This window comes from Phaethon aethereus, assembly GCF_964289735.1.
Source record: "Phaethon aethereus genome assembly, chromosome: 5".
NCBI lineage: Eukaryota > Metazoa > Chordata > Aves > Phaethontiformes > Phaethontidae > Phaethon > Phaethon aethereus.
Genome location: NC_138579.1, coordinates 37,845,941 through 37,869,029, shown reverse-complemented (window position 1 = coordinate 37,869,029; position 23,089 = coordinate 37,845,941). Strand labels below are relative to the sequence as shown.

The window sequence follows — 23,089 nt, the reverse complement described above, 5'->3', positions numbered from 1 at the left end:
TAAAAGTATACACTGATTGTCTATTTATATGCTAATGAACCTAAAATTTCTTGCACCCTCTTTGTTACACTATTTTCCTAGTGTCATACATTACAAATGCACTGCAAACCTTTAGAGTGACAGAACCATTTGCAGAGAAAGCACTCTAATTTTTATGTAAATCTGATGTTGGTATCTGATAATAGATTACAAAGAAAAGAAGCAGTTCATCTACAGTCAGAGCAAATGACCACAAAAAAAATCCTAAACCATAAATATTAAACTGGTAAGAGGAATCAAATATTATTTTGCTATTTCAGGTATCATTATAGGTGAAAATCTCGGCCAAATACTCTAAAGAATTTAATTAAACTTTATTCTTATTTCAAAAAAGGTTAAAACATCTCTTTAGTTGGCACTCTCATGCTTCAGCCCCATGCTGTCCTTTGCATTTCTCTTAATAAAGAGAATTCTTAAATAAAGAATTCAGATGCCATGAGACCTTAGAGTTACCTACAAAAGGCTGGGCTGAACAATACAGCCTTAGATCATTTCTTCATTTTGGAGACTGACTTTTGCAAAAGCTCTTAATAGGCACTCAATCACAAAACTGCACGAATATCAACTCGGAAAGACAAAACAAAGTCTATACATTATTATCATTAGGCAGGAAGAAGCAGACTCTTCTTGCACTATAATGTCATATAATAGAAGTGTCATGATCAGTCCTTGAGACCAAACAGATGTTTTGAAACTTTATTCAATCTTTCAGAGTGATAAAAATGGTTACATTGCAGTCACTTATGCTTCTTATGCTAATAAGCAACAGAAAGCAATTTCATTTATTTTGCCAATTACAATAATTCATTACAATCTTCATGTAAGTTAACGGTCAGGGTAGGAAAGTAGAAGATTCCATCACTTTTGGTAAACATCATAGGAAATGATCATTCTACAACAATGACAATTCATCCTTTTACTTCTGAAGTAAACTCCAGAGATGCAAAACGAAAACTATTTGTAGTACGTAAGCATACCCACAGCTCAAAAAGCCACATACAATTCTCAAAAAAACCTCCAAAAGCAAAACCAAACCAAAACAAAAAACCCAAACAAAACCAACCAATCAAAAAAACTCACAGACACTCAAAAGGCAAATTTTTGTTGAAAATTAAGACCTCTGAAATAGCCTTGACTTCAAAAGTTAGATAATAATTATTAAAAATGTACCTATTGCATTCATCTGTGAATCTCAAGCAACAATTTACCTCAACCAACTTGTCCCCTTTACCTCTACTATTTCCGAAGTATAAATTATCAAATATTATATACATTATGTTTAAAGTTCCCAAGAGTGCATGTGTATATATATACGCATATATGTCATTTACCACCTTTTATTATGACAAAATAAATTCTGCATCTACTTTATTACTAAAAATCCCCTGTAACTGACATAATATGCCAAATATACCTTATTTTCCACTACTTCCCACTACTGAAAAATGTGCTCTGCCAGTATAAAGGTTCATCATGTTAGGACCTACTGTGGAACACACTATCATTCATGTTAAAAAGGTGTGAATTTTTCCCCTCTTTCCCTTCCCTCATAACAAGTGGTATGCTTGTGCACACACAGCAAGAACATTTTCAGCTGGTACTAAAGTTAACCGAAGAGAAAAAAAAAAAAGTTTAAAATTAAAAATAAAAAACAAAAACACAACAAACAACACAAAAAGGTTTGATACAATTTCAAGTCTTGCTGAGAGCTCATGAGGTTGAATTTTATTTTAGAGGAAAATACAACACTGAGATGAAGACCACTAGTCTTGCCATGACGTAAAAATTAGGTCACCTGCTTATATACTTGAATTAAAAAAGGTAGTAGAGGAAGAAATAAATATCAGCGGTTATGAAATAAGATACAAAGAAAAAATATTCTACATGTTAAGATAACTGATGATAACACAATTATCCAGTAATCTCCTAATTTATATGCAGTTCCTCCTTAAACAAAGAGGGGTGACAGTGTGTATACAACTCCTCCACAGAAATACCAGCATGCACAATCTGTTACCTCTGATGACTGCTCTTGTACCCTTTACCATATGTGCTTATTGGATGCTAGTTCATTAACAGAAGTAGGTAAAAAACAACATGGTTTTAATAATATTTGTCTGTATCAGAGACTAACAACAGGGCAAGCATATTACCACTGAAGCACTAAGTATACTTCATCATAATACTTCTTTATATAATTACAAAACTACTCACAAGGATATCATGAAGAAGCTTTTCTTTGCTTAGCAATAAGAGCCAGATACTCACAAAGAAGGGTCTTGGACCAGATCTTTAAGGTTTATCCCACTACGATCCTCGGCAAGGTTCCTGAAGCAACTGTCACTCACTAAAAAAAATAGAAATAAAATTAAAACAAAACAAAAACAGAGAAACAAAAAAGGTGGAAATTTAAGAATAAAACACAGTTCTTTTGATTAACTAGAAACGCTTTTTGGTGTTGAGAGTGATTTGAATGTTCATCTATAAAGTGTCATTTTCAGTGAGGTTTCACCTAATTTAAAGATAAGTCAACTCAATGGAAAGTGATAACACTGTATCACAGATTAAGGGGAAACAAGCAGTATCAGCTGGTGTCCTTACTACTTCTCCCCCTGTGCCTACGGGAAGTCTCAGATACAAACACTGGATGTGCAAGTATACACAGGCATCTATACATTTAGCAGCAGAGTCTTTAATTTTTAATCATGCACCAGTCAGTATTTTTTACCTAATCAGAAACAGTGAGGGTTGCTATGTATTTAAGTTCATAGTTGTTCATGGTTTAGTGAAGATGTTTAATATGAGCCAAAACAAACAATTAAGAGCAAAAATTTATTCAAACAGCTTATCATTAACTTATAAAGTGCATGTAAAGCAGCTAGTTACTGTAATAATTGAAATTACAACACAGTAACTTTCACAGAAGTTTAAAAGAAAATACCTAAAAAAAAAAATGAAAAAGACATGATGTAAACTTGAAACTCCAAATCTGTTCTCTTGGCTAATTCTCTCAGCACATGTACCCCATTCCCACAAGTGGGCTCACTTCTCTTAAATAACATCACAGTCAATCTGAGAGGTGGGAAAAAAGTAGTGGCACAAATGCTTTTTAAAAATCAGCATCAGTTCAAAGGAATTACAGTTATTGGCTACAGCAAACTTTCTGAAGGACACAGAGGTTTATGATATGGCAAAATCAGTGTAAGGGTTAATTTGCCATAACTAGCAAGGTAATCTGCCAGATAGAAGAGAGCTTATGAAGAAATTCATAACTGCTCATCTTCTGACATAGAACAGAGCCTCGCATTTGGTGAAAGGGGATGTGTTTAAAAATCACCTGCAAAAGCAAGTCTTTCTCCTTCTTTTTCTCTAAATGCGGGATACACTTTCTAATTTACATCTGTGAGTATTCATATGTATCACCAGCATCGAAAAAAATGCAAATCATTCCCAAAATACGCTGTTTTCACAGATTACGATACATACTGAGACAGACCTACGTAACACACCACAAAAACTGCAAAATATTTCTACTAGCACCCCTTGCTGCCAAAGCATCTCACGAGTGTGAAGCCTGTTAGTCTGCTGGGAGAGACAAGTACTGGAAGAATGGGTCCCAGAAGAAGGCGCCAGGTTAGCGGATGGAACAGGTACTGGCCCCGGCTCTCACACAAAGCCTGACAGCTAACAGTATATGACACTACAAAAGTATTTGCCAAGTGTTGACAACATTAAAAAGTTTACCCACTTTGCACCTCAACACTGTAATAACCAAGTGACATTCTAAGCTTCTCTTATCTGCCGTCTCTGAAAACACTACTCACAGTCGCTCGTCACACGCCATCCCCGAAAGCCGGGCAGTATATCACAAGGAGCCTTGCCTCTTTGAGGTAATTGCCACGGATCTTCAGTTTAAACGGCAGCTACTTGTGCGAACGAAGTCCAGAACTCCTGGCTTGTTCCTCCCTAGGCAATTTAATCATTGTCTCAATACCAAACTGCAATTTAACTGTACTGAGTTTGCAAGAGCTACCTACCTCGCCAGGGGAAGATCACCTTGATCACCCTGGGTCTTCACAAATTTTTCATTTCCATGCACATCTATTGCACAGAGCCCAAGACCCTCGAATTCACAAAGTCTCTAACTCCTGAGCAGCAATTCCAAGATCAGCAGACTTGCAAACAACCTACACTCTAGATTTTATGGGAGAAAAAAAAATCCCACCTAAGTTGACATTTGATAGTTTATATTTGCCTCTTGTCAAGTTTGGCAACAAAACAATAAATAGAACATTTTACCTACTGTCTCCTCATAAATCCTATATTAGTGATGTACTGACATATCTCCTATGCCAACACCATACATCATGAATAAAAATTATGATCAATGTTTTTTTCACTACTGACAGATCAAACATTTCTTAAGCATTAAATATTTAATCTAAATATTCTGTACTTTTTCTACTGCCTTCTACGATCTCCTCATCAAAAGCAATCACAGTTATAACTGAAGAAACCATTGCAATTGTTCTAAAACTTTTTAAAACAAAAATGAAAAACAACACAAAATTATTTTATTAGTAAAACTGGACATTATTTGTCTACCTCATGAAGTTTATTAAACAAAATGTGTTTGAAATAAATGTTTAAAATGAAAGCCTAGATTTGCCAGAGACTGTTTCTGTCTTACTTGTCTCAACATAACTCTAATAATACCCTTTTTATGCACGAAGTTGAAAACTACAAGCATTCCCTCTAGTTAGCAGAGTTGGGCAAAACAAGCTTTAGCTAAAAAGACTAACTCAACATCAGTCAAAGATCTACAAACTCTGAAAAAGGTATCAATCTCATGTCTGTCCATCCATCGTCATCCATCCCCTCCTTTCTTTTTGACTGTAGGAGAATCAGAACACTGGGAAGTTGCAAATTATCAAGGAAGCCTATTCTTAGGTTGCTGTTCCAGCCCGAATCAGAAAACATAGATGCCTCAGATAAACATGAAAAATTTCAAACACAGTTTTAACAACCAAGAATTACAACAATTTAGATAATATTCACCAAAATAAAATTTCTGAAAACTAACATTTGACTATAATTGCCAATTAAATTGTTAGCGCTGATAGCAACAGAAGAGCTTCTAGTGAGAGGAAATAATTCAGCGGAATGGACTGGAATAAGACCTCGTACAGGAACTTTGGTGCACTTTACTGACCTGCATACAAGCACATCCTTGCAAACTCTAGCCCAGGAAAGAAAACGAACGTTCATCAGTAAACATGGGGTGGAAGCAATCAAGCAGAGTAGGTACTACATTTCTCATGGCTTAGGAAACCATAAATCAACACTGCATGTATTTTAAAAAATGGTATACTCTGATTAAAACATAAGCTATTTATTTTAAACAGGACACAGGGTGAAACTATGTTTGCTGGTATGGCAGAGACCAGGATGATCAATGGTGGTTTGAGGGAAGAAAAGGCAGAAGAAAGCTTTGCATCACAGCCACACGCTGTACTACATACACAAAGGCCACGCCTAACTTCTTGTCTTTAAAGCACAACTAAGGAAGATTTTGCATAGGACATCTTATATGAACACATTACCCATGCAGGATTTTATTGTCTTGTCTCAAAATTTAATTTTTCTTTTTTCAACCCCCAAAAGTTTATAAAAGCTAGTATTTTAAGCAGTGTTGAGTACATGGTTTATGGAGAAATTCAGAATTGTTAGCTGCTCCCCTCTATCTATACACCAAGTGGCTGAGCCTCTGATGTGTATTGCACCCCCCACATATAATTCCTTATAGACAAGGAGATTCACAACAAAAAAAGCTCCCTAAAACACATTTGCTCCATGGAGTATTGTATATACAATGACAGTCTATAAGGTACTAGAAATGTTTCTTAAGATACTAAATATTGGCACAAATATCACAAGCAGAGACTAAACCCACTCCTACCACTGAAACACACAGTCTGAAAAACATCACACTAATGAGAAATTAGCGTGTTGATTTCCAAAATGAGTAGTAAAAGTGCTTCAACTCTGAAGGTCAAGTATATTTTCTTCAAGTGGAAGCAGGAGTCTGTTGTGAACTTTATCCTTTTTTTTTTTAATGTCCTACAATTTGAAAGCAATATAGCCCTTTAAAACTGTCACTTAATCTCTTATCCCACACAGGGTATTCTCAGTAAACAAAAGCCCTCTTCAGATCAAAGCACTTCAAATTCTACAGCTCTTAATGGTCATTTTCATATCATATGCTTTAGAAAAAATGCAATCATTAACCTCAAAAAAAGAAGGATTATCTATAGTTTGGTAAAGAAAATGAATAATAATGTTTATCTCCCCAATATCAAAATACATAATTCCAGAAAACTGAAAACTACTATTGCCGGATTTCCCTCTTGGTTCTCAGAATTCAGAACTGCTTTTAGACTAGTTGTGGTTACCTATTGATAAAAACCACGCTGACAACAAAAATGCTACATTCAGACACACAGTCATTGATAACTGTGATGCACTCTTACTCCAAAAATACATGGACTACTACAATACTGAACAGTATGCACTGAAGTATAAGATATCAATTTCTTAGATTTTTGTCTTTGAGTGATAAAATCTCCTAAGTTCAGTTCTTTTTCTCAGGACTTCTTCATCTGTCTGTAGGATTTTTGGCAGACTTTCCATAGCAGATCTCTCCTCCTTTTTATAGGATCATTTATATGTTTAGGGTTTTATACCAGATTCATTCAGCAGCTGATAAATACAAAATATACTTAATACACTTGGGATGTTCTCAATGTACCGGTCTGGCACAGCATTGTATTCAAGTCTAGTTTTGCTTACAGTACAGCATTATTCAGAAGTCTCATTTCAGATTCAGGTGGTTCTGTTCCATGCACCGCATGCAAATGTAACAGGATTCAAGTATTTTGTTTTATAGGCCCAACCTTACACAAACTGTAGCAAGCACCCACTTTTGCCTTTTGTAATTGTATATATTGTTGACTTCAAGGCATAACAAACACTGCTAAGGAAGCGTAGCTTTTAGGATATAAAGAGGTAACAGCATTTTTTCTCAGATCTCAAAATGTCTCTCTTCCAAAGCCTATTCTCCCAGAGACACAGAATTCCTGTCCTATAGGCATACTTTAAAAAAAGCAAAGGAATGGGACAGTAACAGAATGCAATCAAAAGTATTGATACTCTTACTATTAAAATGGTTTTAAAGTATTTTGCCTGTCCCATGAGTAGTAACATCAGAGATAAATATCCTGCCTCTTTTCTCCGCTATTGTCGTATTTTTCAAGAGACTGCATATCAACCAGGAAACATACATAAAACAGATGGCATATTACAGAAATCTTGTAGCACCTTCACCAGACCTATTACAGAAGACAGCAAATTAATTTTACGAATAGTATTTACACTATTTGCATATCTTACACAAATTTCCCTGACGTATCTACAGAATAAAAAGAACTACTAGTCTGCATGCAAATTGCAAATGCTTATAACTGCTAAGAAAAATATGTTGTCTGTGACTAGCAGAAATAATGCAAGCTAGTTTCCCAAAAACTTGTGATCTTTGTTCCCTAAATGTCATTCGCTATCACCATAATAAATCCAGATTCCCTTTGATACCCACACAAGGAAGAGAGCGAAAGGTGATAGAGAGCCACATATGTGAAAGCACCAGTGGATACCAAACTACTGCATTCTCAGTGGGGGTAATAATATGAGTCTCCTCTTTGCCTAGCTGCTAATTTTAACTTATAGATAACAGTATCCTTAAAAAATCTCCTTTTGTTACATTGAGGTTACTTTTCTATTATCCTGTTACCACTATTTTTTCCATATGTGGGCTGAACAGGTTTAAAAAGGGGGGACCTGAAAGTCCAGTGGAAAGACTGAAGGATGATGTTGTCTATCTTTTGGTCATGCAAGCCTTGTTACCTCATGGGGAATAATCTAGAAAACATTTTCAAACTTGCAATGTGTCGATGAACACCAAATTTCAAGTTTCCTTCCCTTTTCATTTCCATTTTAAACTTCATTCTGCTAAAAATAGACATAGGAGAATGAAATCAGAAAATGGCAACACCTTCAGTTTTAACCAACTATTTAACAACAAAAAGAGTTGCAGCGCCTGAACATAGTCACTAATAGGTAGGTTGTGCAGTACCTGAGCAAACATGTCACAGTGGAAACAATTTTAAAAACTGAGTTAAAGCACAGTGGTATTTGTACCACACAAGGAAACAGCAGTCAAAGATTTGCTTAGGTGTGAGCAGGGTCACGCAACAAAAAACATACCACCCCCTTCACACATTCACATATTCTGACCTAACAGCAATGCAAAAAAAAATGTAACAAACCATTTTATTTAAATAGACCATTAAAAGAGCTAAAATAGTCAACATGAAGAAAGGAGTCTCTCTTTTATGTGGATTGTATTTTCTCTTTTTCAAGTACAGAACTCATTAAATTAGTGAAAAATAAGACTAACAAGCTCAAAACACTGTGCTGGTGAAATTAGGATGTACAGGATATGCAGTATCAGAGATGGTTAATACTTTTCATGTAAGTCTAGATGCAAATGATTTTTTCTACCCCATGAGAACAAAGAATTGCATTACAAAAATATGCAGGGCCCTTTTAAGTCAGCATTTTATCCTCTCCATTTACATAACCACTGCACTTCTACTGCCGAAGAACTTACCATGAACAGCAACAGCTCCAGAAAAGCAAAAGTAGCTGACAAGGTCCTGAGCGCATCATTGTTCCCTTTTATCTATGAAAAGTTTGTCATCAGGAATACAGAGGCCAAGGTGCAACAGTTTGGAACAAATTACAGAATGTACCCACTGGTGGGACTTTTTACTGTAAACCGTAATCTGAAAGTCTGACAGGAAAACAAAGGAAGACAAAGGCTGCTTCTGCAAGCTATCAGATGAAGCCTGCCAATCACGAAACAAAAAAGCAAATCAGTAACTTCAACTTACTTAATAAAATTTATTTTCATTGGGCATTCAGAGCTAGTCATGGTATCAAGACTAGCTGTAGTTTCAATTCATGTATTGTAATTCGCTGCCAAATAGAAGCTCTCAGCAGACAAGAGCAAGAACACGTTTATTTTATTCGGGTTATTTCAATTCACCAAAACTCCATTAGTAGCCTCTCTCTCACCCACCCAGCACGAGTGTTCTTGTGCTTTCTCCACCACGTCAGTATGCACCAGTACAATGTATTTGTCCCTGACAGGTTTTCTCTGACCAGGTAAAGGTTGACACAGCAGACAACCGAACAACTGCAACTTCATAGATTTTAAAGACAGGACTGCAGTGATTAGTCTGACTCCCTGGATACATCTGCCCCTCACACCTGATGAATGTTTCTGTCATCTGCTTTGTTTTGCACACAGTTTTTGTCATATACTAAAATATAGGGAAATTCTACGTATATTTTTTCAAAACAGCAAAATGTAACATCCACCATTAAGAACGTTGCATAGCAAGCTCTTCAAACTATGCTTTACTGGGTGCCAGAGCAGAGAAAGTCTTCCCTCTCTTTCCCTTCAGACGCAATGGTACGAAGTGCCAGAATGGCACCTTCAAAGATCGACAAAGATAAAAAAGGAGCTACTCTACTGGAAAAAATTAGGAGAAGAGAAAAGTTCAGGTGACCCAGTGAAAAATGGGGTGATCATAAACCAGAAATACAGTTTAGACATGTGAATCTATGATTTTTTTCCAGAAAGCACAGGGAAGCAGCAATGCCACTTGTAAGCCAGATGTAAAGAAGGGCTATTGCAATGATAAAGAAAAGACAGGCATCTTAGAGCAGGTGAAAATAGCTTTTTTGATTAGCTTAGCAAAAAGGAAGCATTATATGGTTGTTGCTGGTGTGTTTATATAAACACACCAGCAAAAACAACTTTAGAGGGAGAAGAGATAAAGAATAGTGTTGCACAAGAAAAATAACTGTGAGAAAGTCACAAGCAGTAGAGAGCAAAATTTCCAGGAGCTAGAGGGGTGAAACCTCACAAATAACCTTTCTGTAAGAACAGTGAGGGCAAGAAAAGTGCACTGGCTGGTTCTTGACAGATTTAAGAACAGATTAAATCACCCAGGAATTGGTCTTGAACACAGGAGGCTACCTGTGCCACAGTTGCTAATGCTGCAAAATTTATGTTAGAGCTTCTCTGAAGGCTATGAACTTCTAAACCACCCCAAGGCTTCTCGCATTTTCTAACAGCAATTAAATGAGACGTTTTTTCTATGTATTCATTAGTCTAGTGGGTTATACCTCTTTCAAATGATTTATCATTCAAATTTTACAACATTTGTGTGGCCTTAGGCTACAAATTCTATACTGGGTTTTAATCTAATATTCTAACAAGCTTGAGTCTCAGCTCAATCACGCTGTCAGTGTGATCACTGCAGTGATCAGGTGAACTTCAGAAGAAAAACATCAAGCCATTGAAAACATTCAAATCTTTGGAGATGTAGCATTATCAATACTTCTAATTGTTTGCACTCAATAAAAAAATTAAATTCCTTAAAGCTACAAATACTAAAAGCTTGATAGAATGTTTCCTTTGGAGTCTCGTGACTTTCATTGGAAATAAGTAAGTTTGGGTTTTGGGGTTTTTTTTCCCCAACACATATTTCCAATAAGAAGTTTTTGCTGCATCTCCTTTCACTGTAAAACTGTAAAAGATTCTAGGAATGGAAGAAAAAGGATAGAAGTTAAGCACATCTAAGAGAAGGGAATAGAAGACTTAACAATAAAAAAAAGCTAAGTACTCTTCAAGAGTAATACCTCCTTTTAGACTTTAAAATTAGTAGTTCTATCACAGGTTAGAACAGCTGTACTTACAGCCAAGAACCATTCCTCTAAAGGGCAGTCTTTACAAGGAGGTTTTGCTTTTCAACTTTGTTTATTTCTTTAGGGGATGCCTGAGAGGTTTTTTTCATATTCTAAAAAAATAATATTCTTATCCCTAATCTTAGTTTTCTTCTATTTTATTTACTTCAGGAAAAGAACATCTTTAGTTTCTTAGCTAACAACATTTGAAACAATTCACAGCATCTTATACAGGCCCAGTTTAACAGCTTACATGGATTCTTGGTTGCAATGTACACTAACCAATTCTCAGCTACATGCACTTTTAAATATGATAAAGTATGTCATTGCTAGGTGCTAACACATTTCACATCTGTCAGCTTAAGAAACGCAAGCATCACAAGAAAAACTATACTTCACTTTCCTAATGTCACATTCTATCTATAAACACTGCATTTCTTGTGTAAACCCCGCCAGTGACCTCTCCATTTCCTCTGTCCCATCCCCCCCAAAAAATCTTATTACGGACAAGTGAGCCCCGGTTTGCTTGTTCAATGACAAGATTTAAGAAACCACACTTCGCGTTATGGCATGCAGCAACACCCCTCTTCGCATTGCTGCACAGCTAAACGCATACAGAACCGCTGACGCTCAGATAAGCCCCCAGCACCCACCCACAGCCCCAGGGCCTCAGTATCCCGTCTTCCCTCTGCTCATGCCTCACACAGCCTGAGACACCAGGGTAACTTGTCATCCTCAAGGAACTTGAGGTATTTTCTGCACAATTCAACATAGTCTGCCAATCTCTGTTAAAAGAAAATACCTCAAAAACACATATTAAAAAAAAGACAGGGGAAAAAGTTACTTTGTTCAGTGTTATTCCGGCCATTGTCCAGCACCCAAAGTACCTAAAACTATTGTAGCAGAAGGCGACAGCTCCAAACTTGAGGATTGCCCTAGTCATTGTACTTACGGTTTGAGAAGATGAGTTTCCTGAATCCAGACCTGCAACCATGCACTATGGGACTTCCAAGGCAAGACAGTATGAATTTTAGATTACAGAAGGGGTGAGGGAAACAAAAAGACAAGGCATGGAGCTGGAGAAGATCCAGGATCAGACCACAAAGCCAGATGTCTCACTGAGTATTTTGCATTCACCTTCTGAGTGCAAGTGAAAGCAAACAAAACTCATCCACAGTCCTGGACCAGGGGAGTGACACAAACCGAGATTAACAGAAATGAGAAGGAAGCAGAGCCGACAATATTGAACATGTTAATGAGCTAATAACACTGCAGAAATCCCAATGACAACCAAGTGCAACTGCAGCCTGAATGAAGAATGTTAAATTACATGCAGCTGTACGATTTCAAAGTCTGAAGGTGTAATCATAGCAAAATAATGCCAGTCAGCACATAAGCCAGGACATAAACACATACCATGGACAAACAACTCCACTATAGGCAAGGACTTGAAGAAAAAGCCATTACCTCGTTTATTTTCTAGGCAAAATTAGCACATGGACTCAGTCTGGTGCACCTGCCCCTTTTGGTTTGCCTGCCTAACATCACCTGGAAGAAGAGTCTCCTGTAAGCAATTACTCAATAACAATTTATTTAGCACAGCTCCATATGCAAAGCTCTGAACTGAGGCCCTGCAAGCACCACACTGAGCTATAAAAGGCATTATTTCCTCGACAAGATGTTGAGATTAAAATTCAGTTATAGGTATCTACTTTATTGGGTATAAGGATGTTCATCCATGCAAAGGAATTTTTAAACTATTCTCTTTAATTATTAGAAGATTAAAGCTTTAAACAAATCAGCATAATAACGTAAAATGAGGATATGAGTTAAAAATAAAAGTTAATAAAAATACTCATATATTTAGTATAAATATGTTACCATCTAAACAGTAATTAACCATTTTATATTAACCACTTTTCCCCAATCTAGTTTTTATGAAGTAAATTATATCCAGATGTTTATGACTTTCAATTCACCAGATGTGAATCGGTTCAACCCAGGCTATCGCATACTTTTTCTGATAAGTCTTACTTGCCAGGATGCAACACTGCACATGGGCTTATTTTAGTGGCGAGAGCTCAGTTTGAACTGATGAGCCCTGCTAAATCCAGACAATAAGGCAGAGACGCCACATTAGCACCGCCAGTGCCAGCTTGGATACAGCAGTACTAGCACCGAGGCACATACATTAAATCAATCAACCTTCACTTACTTTATATCCTCTAATGCCACTATGTAAGTTTAGGTCAGGAAACACCAAGACAGATACACTTAAGCTAACTTTACATGGTGCCAACTGAGCCATGGCAGGCTTCATTAGCTCAGACTTGCAGCAGCCTAAAGGCATCTAAAGCACCCTCAAGCTCTTGGAGGAGATACAGTTACATTCACACAAAGCTGATCTAGTCATGCTGTTTCAGATTTTTGCTGGTTTCCTAGGGCTCCGAAATTATCACAAGCAGTGGGAAGCTTCACAACAGTCTGCAAATGTACCACTGGTCTTTGCTGAGCACTGAGCTGCCATTCTGGAGCAGGTAACAGATCCAGCTACATCCATCCCTGAGCAACGGCTGATATCAAATCCTACAGAGGAAAGTGGAGGTTCTAAAAACCAGGATTTTCAATATTGTTTACAGTTAGTTCACCTCTCTCTCTACTGGTGGCAGTGGTGAAGATCTCAGTGGGGTAAATTCCACTCAAGTGCCATGGGAGGAGAGGATATCTCACCAGAAAGCCTATTTTATGGAATAAAGAACTCTAAAAGAAAGAAAGATTTACTCCTTACCCCCAATCTCTAACTCAAAGAAAATGAAAGTTTTTCCCAATGCTCTGTTTATTCTAACACTACGTGTGTAAACTGTGCCTATTCTATACAGCCCTAGGGCTGACCATTTTTCTCTGAACTGGTACCTAGAACTGACATTGACTCCTTTGCCTTATTATGCATTTGTTTCCATGTGTCTGTTCCTAACGGTTATGAATAAACTTTGAAAACATGAACCAGCATCTCTTGTCATTTCTACCAACTTGGCAGATCCAAAAAAAGCTTTAAATAGTTGGAACTGAGCCATTTATCTCACTGAGCTGTGAGAAACCTAAAAATCAGTTAAAAAGCTAAGTGTTCATAGCTTTACCTCCCATCACTCACTCATTCAACTAATTATTAAAATTACAATCTCAAATGATTCCAGAGTACTAGAAGTCATGCTTCATGTATCACTTGAAACATATCCTCCACCAAAGCTAACATGAAAAATAATATGGAGACTAAAAATATACTAAGAAATTGTAGCAGGAGTGATGTTTACAACTATGTACCTTTATTTATATTTACTCACTAAGTTGCAACATTCAAGACTCTGTGGAGTCTTGATTGCCAGTCCTTAATTTCAGGTCCTGATTACAGGGTGAAAATACAAGAGTTATTTCAGTTTACTGTCCATTCCCTTTCTGGAATCTTGCTGTGCTCTTACAATCAGACATTTTAAAACAACAATTTTAACAGACAAATCATAAACTGTATAAAATTACTCTATTTAAACTCTATTAGTTTAAAATTCACTTACTTTAGTTGTAGGTCTTCAGCCCAATGGGTGAGACAGTAAATAGGAGTGCTCTCTAGCTGTGTACAACCCTCATCTGAGTTCTAGCCCAATGTTTCTTCCTATGAATGCTCCTCTGTGCGTTTAAGCATATTCACTCCTAATTTTCTATTTGTACTGTATTCTTTTTGAGCTACTGTATTTTAGCCATGCTCAAAATTGCATTCCTTATTAGTTACAATGAAATTAGAATCACTAATGTGATAAGTAGCCCAGATTATTTCTTCCGTTTGTTTTATCTACCTAAACATTAGTTTTGTCATAATCATGTCGCTCATTTGCCTAACTTACTTTGTCTCTTTTCAGGGACTCACAGTCATTTCCATTCCTAAACACCTTTGCAACGCACAACTGTTGTTATCTTACTGCTGTCCCTATGTAATCTGAATAAATACAACATCTCTTTTTTTCCCCCTGAACAGAAGAAATTATATCCTCTCGACATGATAATCTCATTCTGATATTTGACTGCTTACTCTTAACCATTAGTTCCCTCCCTTGGCCAATTCCAAATCTTTAACAATATTTAACGCTAAGCCTATAGCAAGCAACAAAATGGAAGAAGTCTTTAAAACCTAGACAGCCTGTCATGTTCTCCTACATTTGCTCATTCAGGCAATGAATCAAATGAATCAATCAGCTGTCAGGACCATACGAAGACATTCTGGCATCTGTAGGAGGATGACACCCCATATAAACACTTGCTCTTCTCCATTTAGATTTCTTGCAGCTCAAAAGAAACCCAGCAGTTGCCACATTTGTAACATGGCAACGTGGAGCTTCCTGCCAAGGGTTCCCCCTCACTAGCTTATGCCCTACCTACCCAGCCGAGGCAACCATCCTGGAAACGAGACAAACAGCAGCGGACGAATATTGAGAGGTTCCCCTTGAGAGAGCCCACAGAGACAGCATTCCCTGGCAGCCGCAGGCCCCTCCTGCCTGACTCACCAGGTTTGGCACTTGGCATTACATTCTCAAGCTCTGTGTGTGTGACTGTCTCAGACAGGAATGCTAAATAGGTTGTAATTCATAGCCTAGGCTCATTTCTTGTCACTCTTCTAGCCCTATCAAGAATAACATGTTCTTGTGGCCCTCCCGAAACTCCAAGCCTTATATGTATACCGGTTCACCATATTTGCTCTGAGACATCCCTGCTTGATCAACAATGAGGAGGAGGAGGAGGAGAATGATAGGAGGATGATATTATTGTATTATTATTATCATCATCTTCACCATTAGTCATCCTCATGGTTCACAAATGGCAAACAAAAATAGATGCAAATGGTATTTGCCATTGAAAAGTCTGGTGTCTCTTCTGTCATTATAGAATGACTACTGTTCTTACTGAAGCCTTTGAGCTGTGGTGTTTTAAACCAGCCATTTGAAGATTCTGAAGATGGGAATGGATAATTGGGAAAGAAGAAAACACTTCTCTGCCTAAGTTTTTTTTCTTTTCTTACAGTGTATTCTGAGATCTGCAATATTAATGAATTACCTTTTAAATGGGCTGTTGAGTGGATGGGAAACTGAATGCATCACACAATTTAATAGTTCATTTTGGAATTCCTCTTCTTGCAGTGAGTATTCATTAAAAAAAAAGGCCTTAAAATTTCTAGGTATGCATGGTATGCATGTTTGGTATGCAGATTTCCTGAATTCCATTGACTTCTGTGTGTTTACAGAAGTATATTCAGAAAGCATAACAGTTATTGTGAATCAATGGTGCTGAATTTTTGCAAATTACTCTCATTCTCCTCTCATTCATCAAGTGACAATTAATACTTCTCATCGTTGGGGAATAAAAATTTTTTTGGTACTGTTGACTGCAGAAATCCTAAAATAGTGATTACAATTCACATCTTTTAATTCATCTCAATTTAACTTTTTCCACAAAATATTGACTTTTCCAAACAAAGACCTTTGTATTCATTTTTACTTATACATTTATATTATATACATCAATTATGTAAATAACTTATATATGTATTAATTTTATATTTGTGAGTGTATAACCTATAAAATTTATATTATATTTTATATAGTCATAAATTATATATATAAATAAAAAATTGCTTTGTTTGAATACTGGAAAAGGCTGCCCAGCAAGGTTGTGGACTCTCCATCTTTGGTGATGTTCAAGACTGGAGGTCTCCCTGAACAAGCTGATCTTATTAGACTTGCTTTGTGTAGGAGACTGGCCTAGTTGACCTTCACAGCTCCCTTCCAACACAAATTTTTCTGTGATTCTATAAAAAGGCTTCTGTTTCATATTTTCAAATTTTACTTCCTGTGGTTTTAATGTAAAATCTTGACTTCCAAAACAGAGAAAAGGCAGCCATTAACATTAGATGCTATTAACATCAGTAGCCCCTAGTTACATTTTGCAAGAGAAGCAGCAAGCTGAAAACTCATGAATGTCCATTAAAATAATTTGTAAGACCTGCCTGGCATTTAGAATTGCCAGCAGAAGCACTGCCTTTCTTTCAGGGATGCTGTTTTTAGGCAACCATCACATTTGATAGTGCTGCAGTGTCACAAACTAGGCAGGAAGTCCTCCAGAATGAAAAAATGGAAATATTGCCAGATGTTAAAAACAGGTGAATGGTAAACTGCCAAATAAATTAAGATTCTATAAAAAGCAGTGCTATTATCAGAATACATAAGAAAACATCCTTAATGTACTTTGCCAAAAATGGGATATTATAACATTATTTTCTGAAGCATCTTAGTAAATCTATTTCAAATAATTACTGATCAAAAACTCTTGTAGAAAGAAACAGAAAATTCAGCATTGTCAAGAATTCTCTAGGGACTGGATTGCTCAGCATTGGAAAGACTTTCAAACGCCACGACATTTTCATTTTTCAGAACTTTCTACTGAAAAAGTAATTGGGAACCCTGACAATAAAGTGAGTGACTCTTCTCTTGAACACTTTTTATTTATTATGCAAGCCTTTTTTTCCCCCCATTTTGTATAGCTTACTGCATTTTCTCCCTCGCGTATTAAGCATTACAAAGACATCTATGGAGAGAAATGAAACCGGCATATAAGAACTTAATTTGAATCTTCTCATTTCCCATTACCACTGGCTTGGAGGTCCTATCTTCAGTCTACCTGTTCAGTTTTGTGTCCTGCCCTTGAGGCAAGAAGACCAAACACGCATCAGCATAGGCAGGGCAAAGCCACTGCTCAGAGAGACACGGAGGGGCTTGGCCATAAAATACTCTCCTCTGAAAAGGTAGGGTCAGGCTGGGAAACGTTTAAAAGGAGTATCTAAACTCTTCCCGCACAGCAGGGCATACACCCTTTTGCTATTCCTTAGCTTGCAATGATATTAAAATACTTGAAATTATTTTTGTTGTGAAGAACAGGACTTTGTGGCATTGTCGCTTAATTTGCTAACATTTCACCAGGCAGAAATATGGCACTTCTGCTCTTCACAGTGCAGAACACTTTTAAATGCATCATAGTCAGCTGTTAACCATGCCATGATGAGGGCTTTTTCCACTACAAAAACAATGACGTCAACAACAAAGATGTGCATTGCATCGCTTTATGATCTGTATTTTGGTGTGTTTTGTGTTTTCTGCTGAAGCCTATTTGCAACACCCTAAACCAGGAGGGCCGGGGGTGGGGGGGGCCGGGTAGGGTTTCCGGGCTCTGGGAGTGGGTAAGGCACAGGTAGCTGATCGGCAGGGTCATCAGCTGATACATGTAGCATGTCTGATGAAGCAACAAAGGGAAGATGGCACTGCACTGGGATGTGAAAGGATGATGAAAGATACTGGGGATTGAGAGGGTGATGGGCTACAGCCATCTCAGTCGAGCTGTTCCTCCTTCCTCACCAGTAAAACCTTTGTTTGCTTTAACTGCGCAAGAGCACACAGAAAATTGTATCAATTCTGAAGTTTGCAGATTCATAAAAACATTACCATGATGGCTTACACTGGTGACATATCTAGGCAATACCCTGTTTCCAGCAGTAGATTGTGCAAGACAATGGAGAAAAAGGTGCAGGATGAGGCTTTAAAATAATCTGCCCCATGTGAAAGCTGCATGTCAGTTTCTACTAGTCAAATATTATCCTAATTGAAACATTTTTAAACCTTCTGATACCTTCTTCAGCTACAAGAATTCAGCTACAAGATTTCAAGATTTCAGAGTTGGATACCAATACCAAAGTTCTCTTCAAATTTTACTAGATTCCAGAATACCCCTGCAGAAAAACTGCCTCCCTGTTCTACAGGCCACCTCACACGCTATTATCTCACGGTGGCACTCAGCAAAGACAAGCACAGACTAAGGTAGCCCCGGCATCTGAGAGAGATGGGTCGGGAACAGAGGAGCTGGACAAGACCTCTAGAAGTCCCTTCCAACTTCAGTGACTGTGAGCAGCATCAGCTGCTGACAATTATTCTGCCTGACACAGTTTTTGGGACATGCTTATATACAAGACACTGCTCATTAGTTTTCAATACCAACATTCTGAATGGATTCATGGGAGCCAACAGACTGCCTTGGGGAATTTCTGTAATGCAGTTATACTTATGAGCAAGTAAATTCTTCCTCCTTTCTCATTTTGTCTTGATTGGTTGGAAATCTGAACAACTTCATATTTCATCCTCAAATTAGCTCTTACCTATTCTGGCATGGAAGGTCTATGAAATCCTCTTTAACCAGGTAAGCTGGCATTACAACTGAAAGGGGGGGAAATGAAAGAGAAAAAAAAACCAAACATTTAAATAGCAGTGGTGCAGAATACTGCTTTTTGTCTTTCCATGAAATTCTGGGCTAAATTTGGGCATTCTCCTCTAGTCTTGAGGAATACAGGTTTGAGGAAAAGAAAGAAAACAGTAATTTAAAAAAACAAAACAAAACAAAACCTAAACTATGAAGACGTTTGCAGAGAAACTTAATCCTTTTAATACACGTTGACACTCCATAGAGGCAATCATCTTTAAACTTAAGACAGAAAATGTTCCTAAGTACCTTACAAAAAAGTCTTAAAGCCTTAGTTAAAACTATCAACTTAATCACTATTAAACATCTAAAGCCCACGTTTGCAACTTCACCAGTTCACTGACAAAGGCCATTTTGCAGCTCCAAAGAATTGTTCCATAAGTATGCAGCAGGTAAGCAACTAAACTTTTTAAAAGTGTCAACATTTATAAATTTTAAAAGTGCACAAAGCTTTCCGTATTGCTGTGACAGAAGAACTCTGACTGCCAGACATACACACTAAACACAACAGTTTTTAAATTCTTCAGTAAAGATGCCTGCTTTTGCCTATGGCAATTACTTAAATGCTGCACATCCATCCCCCTGTGACCATCCCCCTTTTCCCCTTCCCTCAAGTTTCCCTCCAAGTACTGTTTTTTAACCTGATGACCCACTTCAAGTGAATTTTACAAAATTAGCTATGCCAAAGCTTGTGAGTCATTATAGAAAATTAGAGCCATCAAAGATAGTAAGATGGAAGGTATGGGGAAATCAATGTTTGGAGAGAGGAGAGTCAAATTAGTGCCCTTAAGAAGATAAGGCTCTTATCTGGTCCATCAGCAGCCAGTCAATCAAGCAACACACACATAGCCTTGAATCCCTGAACACAGGATGAATCTGCAATTACCTACTGTGTGACTGTGTGGTACCACTTTTCAGCTTGCTAGTGTGTTTATAATTTAGTATCTGACTAGTTCCAAATGAAGTAATACTTAGAACAATGCAAAACAATTAAGCAAACAGTAAGCATGGACAACCAAGAATTATTTCTAATGTTCAATATCCCAAAACACGTTGGCATAATTATGAACGCCAATGTTGGTGTTGAACTATTGAATATGTGAAGATTCAGTAGTGTATTAAAAAAAAAAAAAAAGCATTAATTTCATTCAGAGGGAAGTTAAAATGTATTATGGACAATGAAGAAAATTCTAAACTGAGAGACAAGCAGTGCTATTTTGGGAAGTGAACAGATGGCTATAGAGGAGCAGACCCAGAAATCAAGAACAATATAGGGAGTCAGAGCAGGGGGGTTGGAATGCGGTATAACTGGAGAACCTGCTTTTCTTATTTTACTGTATACACCTTCTGATAAGCTCAAGATACTACGGAAACTACAAGAAAAGAGATTAATTACATTTCCAGTTATGTTAGTGACTTGCAGAGCAGTTTTGTCTATTTCTTTCCCTTCTCTGTACACTCAAGCATTCATACACAACCATTTTGAAAATGTCACTACTTTGCAAAACTTCAAATATTTTTCTTCTATAATGCCAGAAATAACAAGAAAACTAAACATTAGGGCCCAAAATGTAGCTCATTTGCTTTAAAATATTTCTATACAATTATTTGCATTATAAACTTTTAAAGAATTTGCTAAAGCAAAAACAGTACATACAAGGTTTTTAAAGAATACGACATTTTTGGCCCACTGTCACATCTGTAACTATAGACCTTTAAAATTTGTAAATGCTAGGAAAATCAATGAAATGTACAAAAAAAAAAAAAAAAAAGGTATCTCAATAATCTCATCTCACATTTGCAAGAAAAGAAGGCAGTATCTTCTCTTCTTCCCAAATAGGAGATGGAGCCATGAGTTGCTTTAGAGTGCAGGATATCGCAATGGATTTAATCTAAAATCTCATTCATTCAAATTCACATTTCCCTAGGAAAGTCAACAATCTGTGTTGTTTTGTGTTGGTTATACTCTAACCTTAACAATAATTCCTTTGCTCATACCTGTAAAATGGAAACCAGAAGTATTTTAAGAGCTGCATTAGAATGAAGAAAGTTCATGTCCAAAACAAGTAGGTCTTGGTTTCAGACACAAGTTGGATGGCTTATTTCTGGACAGCAGCACAACCCTCTAACGTGTCAGCCACTTATCCCAGTTTTGTGTCGTCTGCAAACCTGCTGCCATCATCCAGACCATTAATGAAGATGTTAAACAGGACTGGACCCAGTATTGACTCCTGGGGTACACCTCCGGTCACTGGCCTCCAACTAGACTTCGTGCCGCTGATCACTACCCTCTGGGCTCAGCCATTCAGCCAGTAATTTCCATATATTAAGGACATTAGCTTCTGTGTTTCCATTTTAAGCTTGGGCGAGGAGAGGTTATACAAATCTTCAGATGTCCTCTAAAAGGTCTTATTTATTTTCTTTCTTTTTTTAAAATAACAGAAACAAGCAAGAGAAAATGGCTGTTGTCAAAATCTCACTGTAACTTCAGTACAGAACGGAAGAGACCAAGAAATTTATTCAAACAAATGCTTTTAGGTGACTAAATGGAAAACTGCTTTTGGCACACAGGTCCAAAATCACTAATCCTGTATAACTAACCTGTAGTCTAGAAAAGAGACAATCAAAGCTCTGTGTGAGGCAGAAGCGGATTATGAAGCCTACGTACTTTTTGAAAGATATCTTCTGAAACCATTGACAATCTACAGTGTACTACATACTCCACGAAGGAGGGTTTTCCCTTATGATTCTGATGAAGTTTTATCACTAAAGAAGTGAGCATGTAACAACATATTAAATATACTAAAAGATTACATTTTTGCACTGATACACCCTCCAGTTCTAAATCAGTGCATAAAGGATTAGACTAACTACCTGCTGATAATTTAAAAATCTAAAAGAGAATATTAACGGATGTATGTAAAACCTATGCAAACACACTTTACTCATACTTTGAACTGGCCGGACATAAACCAGACCTCCTTCAAACACCAGCCAGCTCCACTGAAGCTAGGCTGACAGGTCTGCCAAGGTCAGCTCTAGAATTGAAGTACCACATTAACATGACTTCTAATTCAACACTGACACCAGCTACCTAGACTGAAGTATGGGCAAAACAACTTAGGTATGTCTACAAATAAAAACCTAAATATATCCAGTATGAATATTCAGAATTAGAGTGACACTAATCAGATACCTGTCTCATAGTCCTAAAGTAACAAACTGCTGTATTTTTCCCATCCAGCAATTTTCTCATGCAACAAAATATTTCTCTTTGCCTTGTAGAAACAAACAGTATGTGTGTATCAGCCTTGTGATTTCAGTTGCATATCCATACTTGGAAAACCACTTCTACTTATCATCTGTCTACGCATTTTCAGAGTTTTATGGGTTTCCTGACTACCAGCCTGCTTCCTTTGTTTTTCATTTTAAGTACAGAGCTCTAAGGAAAAAAATAGATTTACTTCTTCAGAATACTTATCAGAATTACCATGCTCTTGACACTTCTTGATGCTATGGCTAGCTGAAAAGCCAATACTACACAGGACAAGTAATTAAAAAGCTCTTAAAGCGGGTGCTGGCAGGCATTTCTGAGGGAGACGGCTATGCTCAGCGTCCCAGCTGCTGCTCCTAAGCAGAAGGCAGCAGACAGTGGCTGCCAGAGGAAGCTGTCGTTGGAGAGACACCATTCTGAAACCAAACCCAACAAAATTCTGCTATTAAGCAGAGCTAAATGAAAATGCAAAGCTTTTTCCTTGAGACAGCTTCTGGCTTTTCCCATTTATTTCTGGAGGGCTCCTCAGTCTTTGGGGCCAAAGGCAAGGTGATTGCA

At 37.3% G+C, this 23,089-nt stretch overlaps 1 protein-coding gene across 8 annotated transcripts in view; it reads right to left on the bottom strand.

The window, feature by feature from the left end:
- The window catches only part of GPHN (gephyrin), a gene marked incomplete at both ends in the record, with an annotated part of 312,397 nt that overhangs the window by 211,647 nt on the left and 77,661 nt on the right, over positions 1-23,089 (bottom strand). For all 8 annotated transcript variants that reach the window (XM_082000102.1, XM_082000108.1, XM_082000105.1 and 5 more), the window contains one exon: positions 2,308-2,386. In XM_082000102.1, coding sequence (XP_081856228.1) covers positions 2,308-2,386 — 79 coding nt within the window. The remainder of the gene's footprint in view (positions 1-2,307; positions 2,387-23,089) is intronic.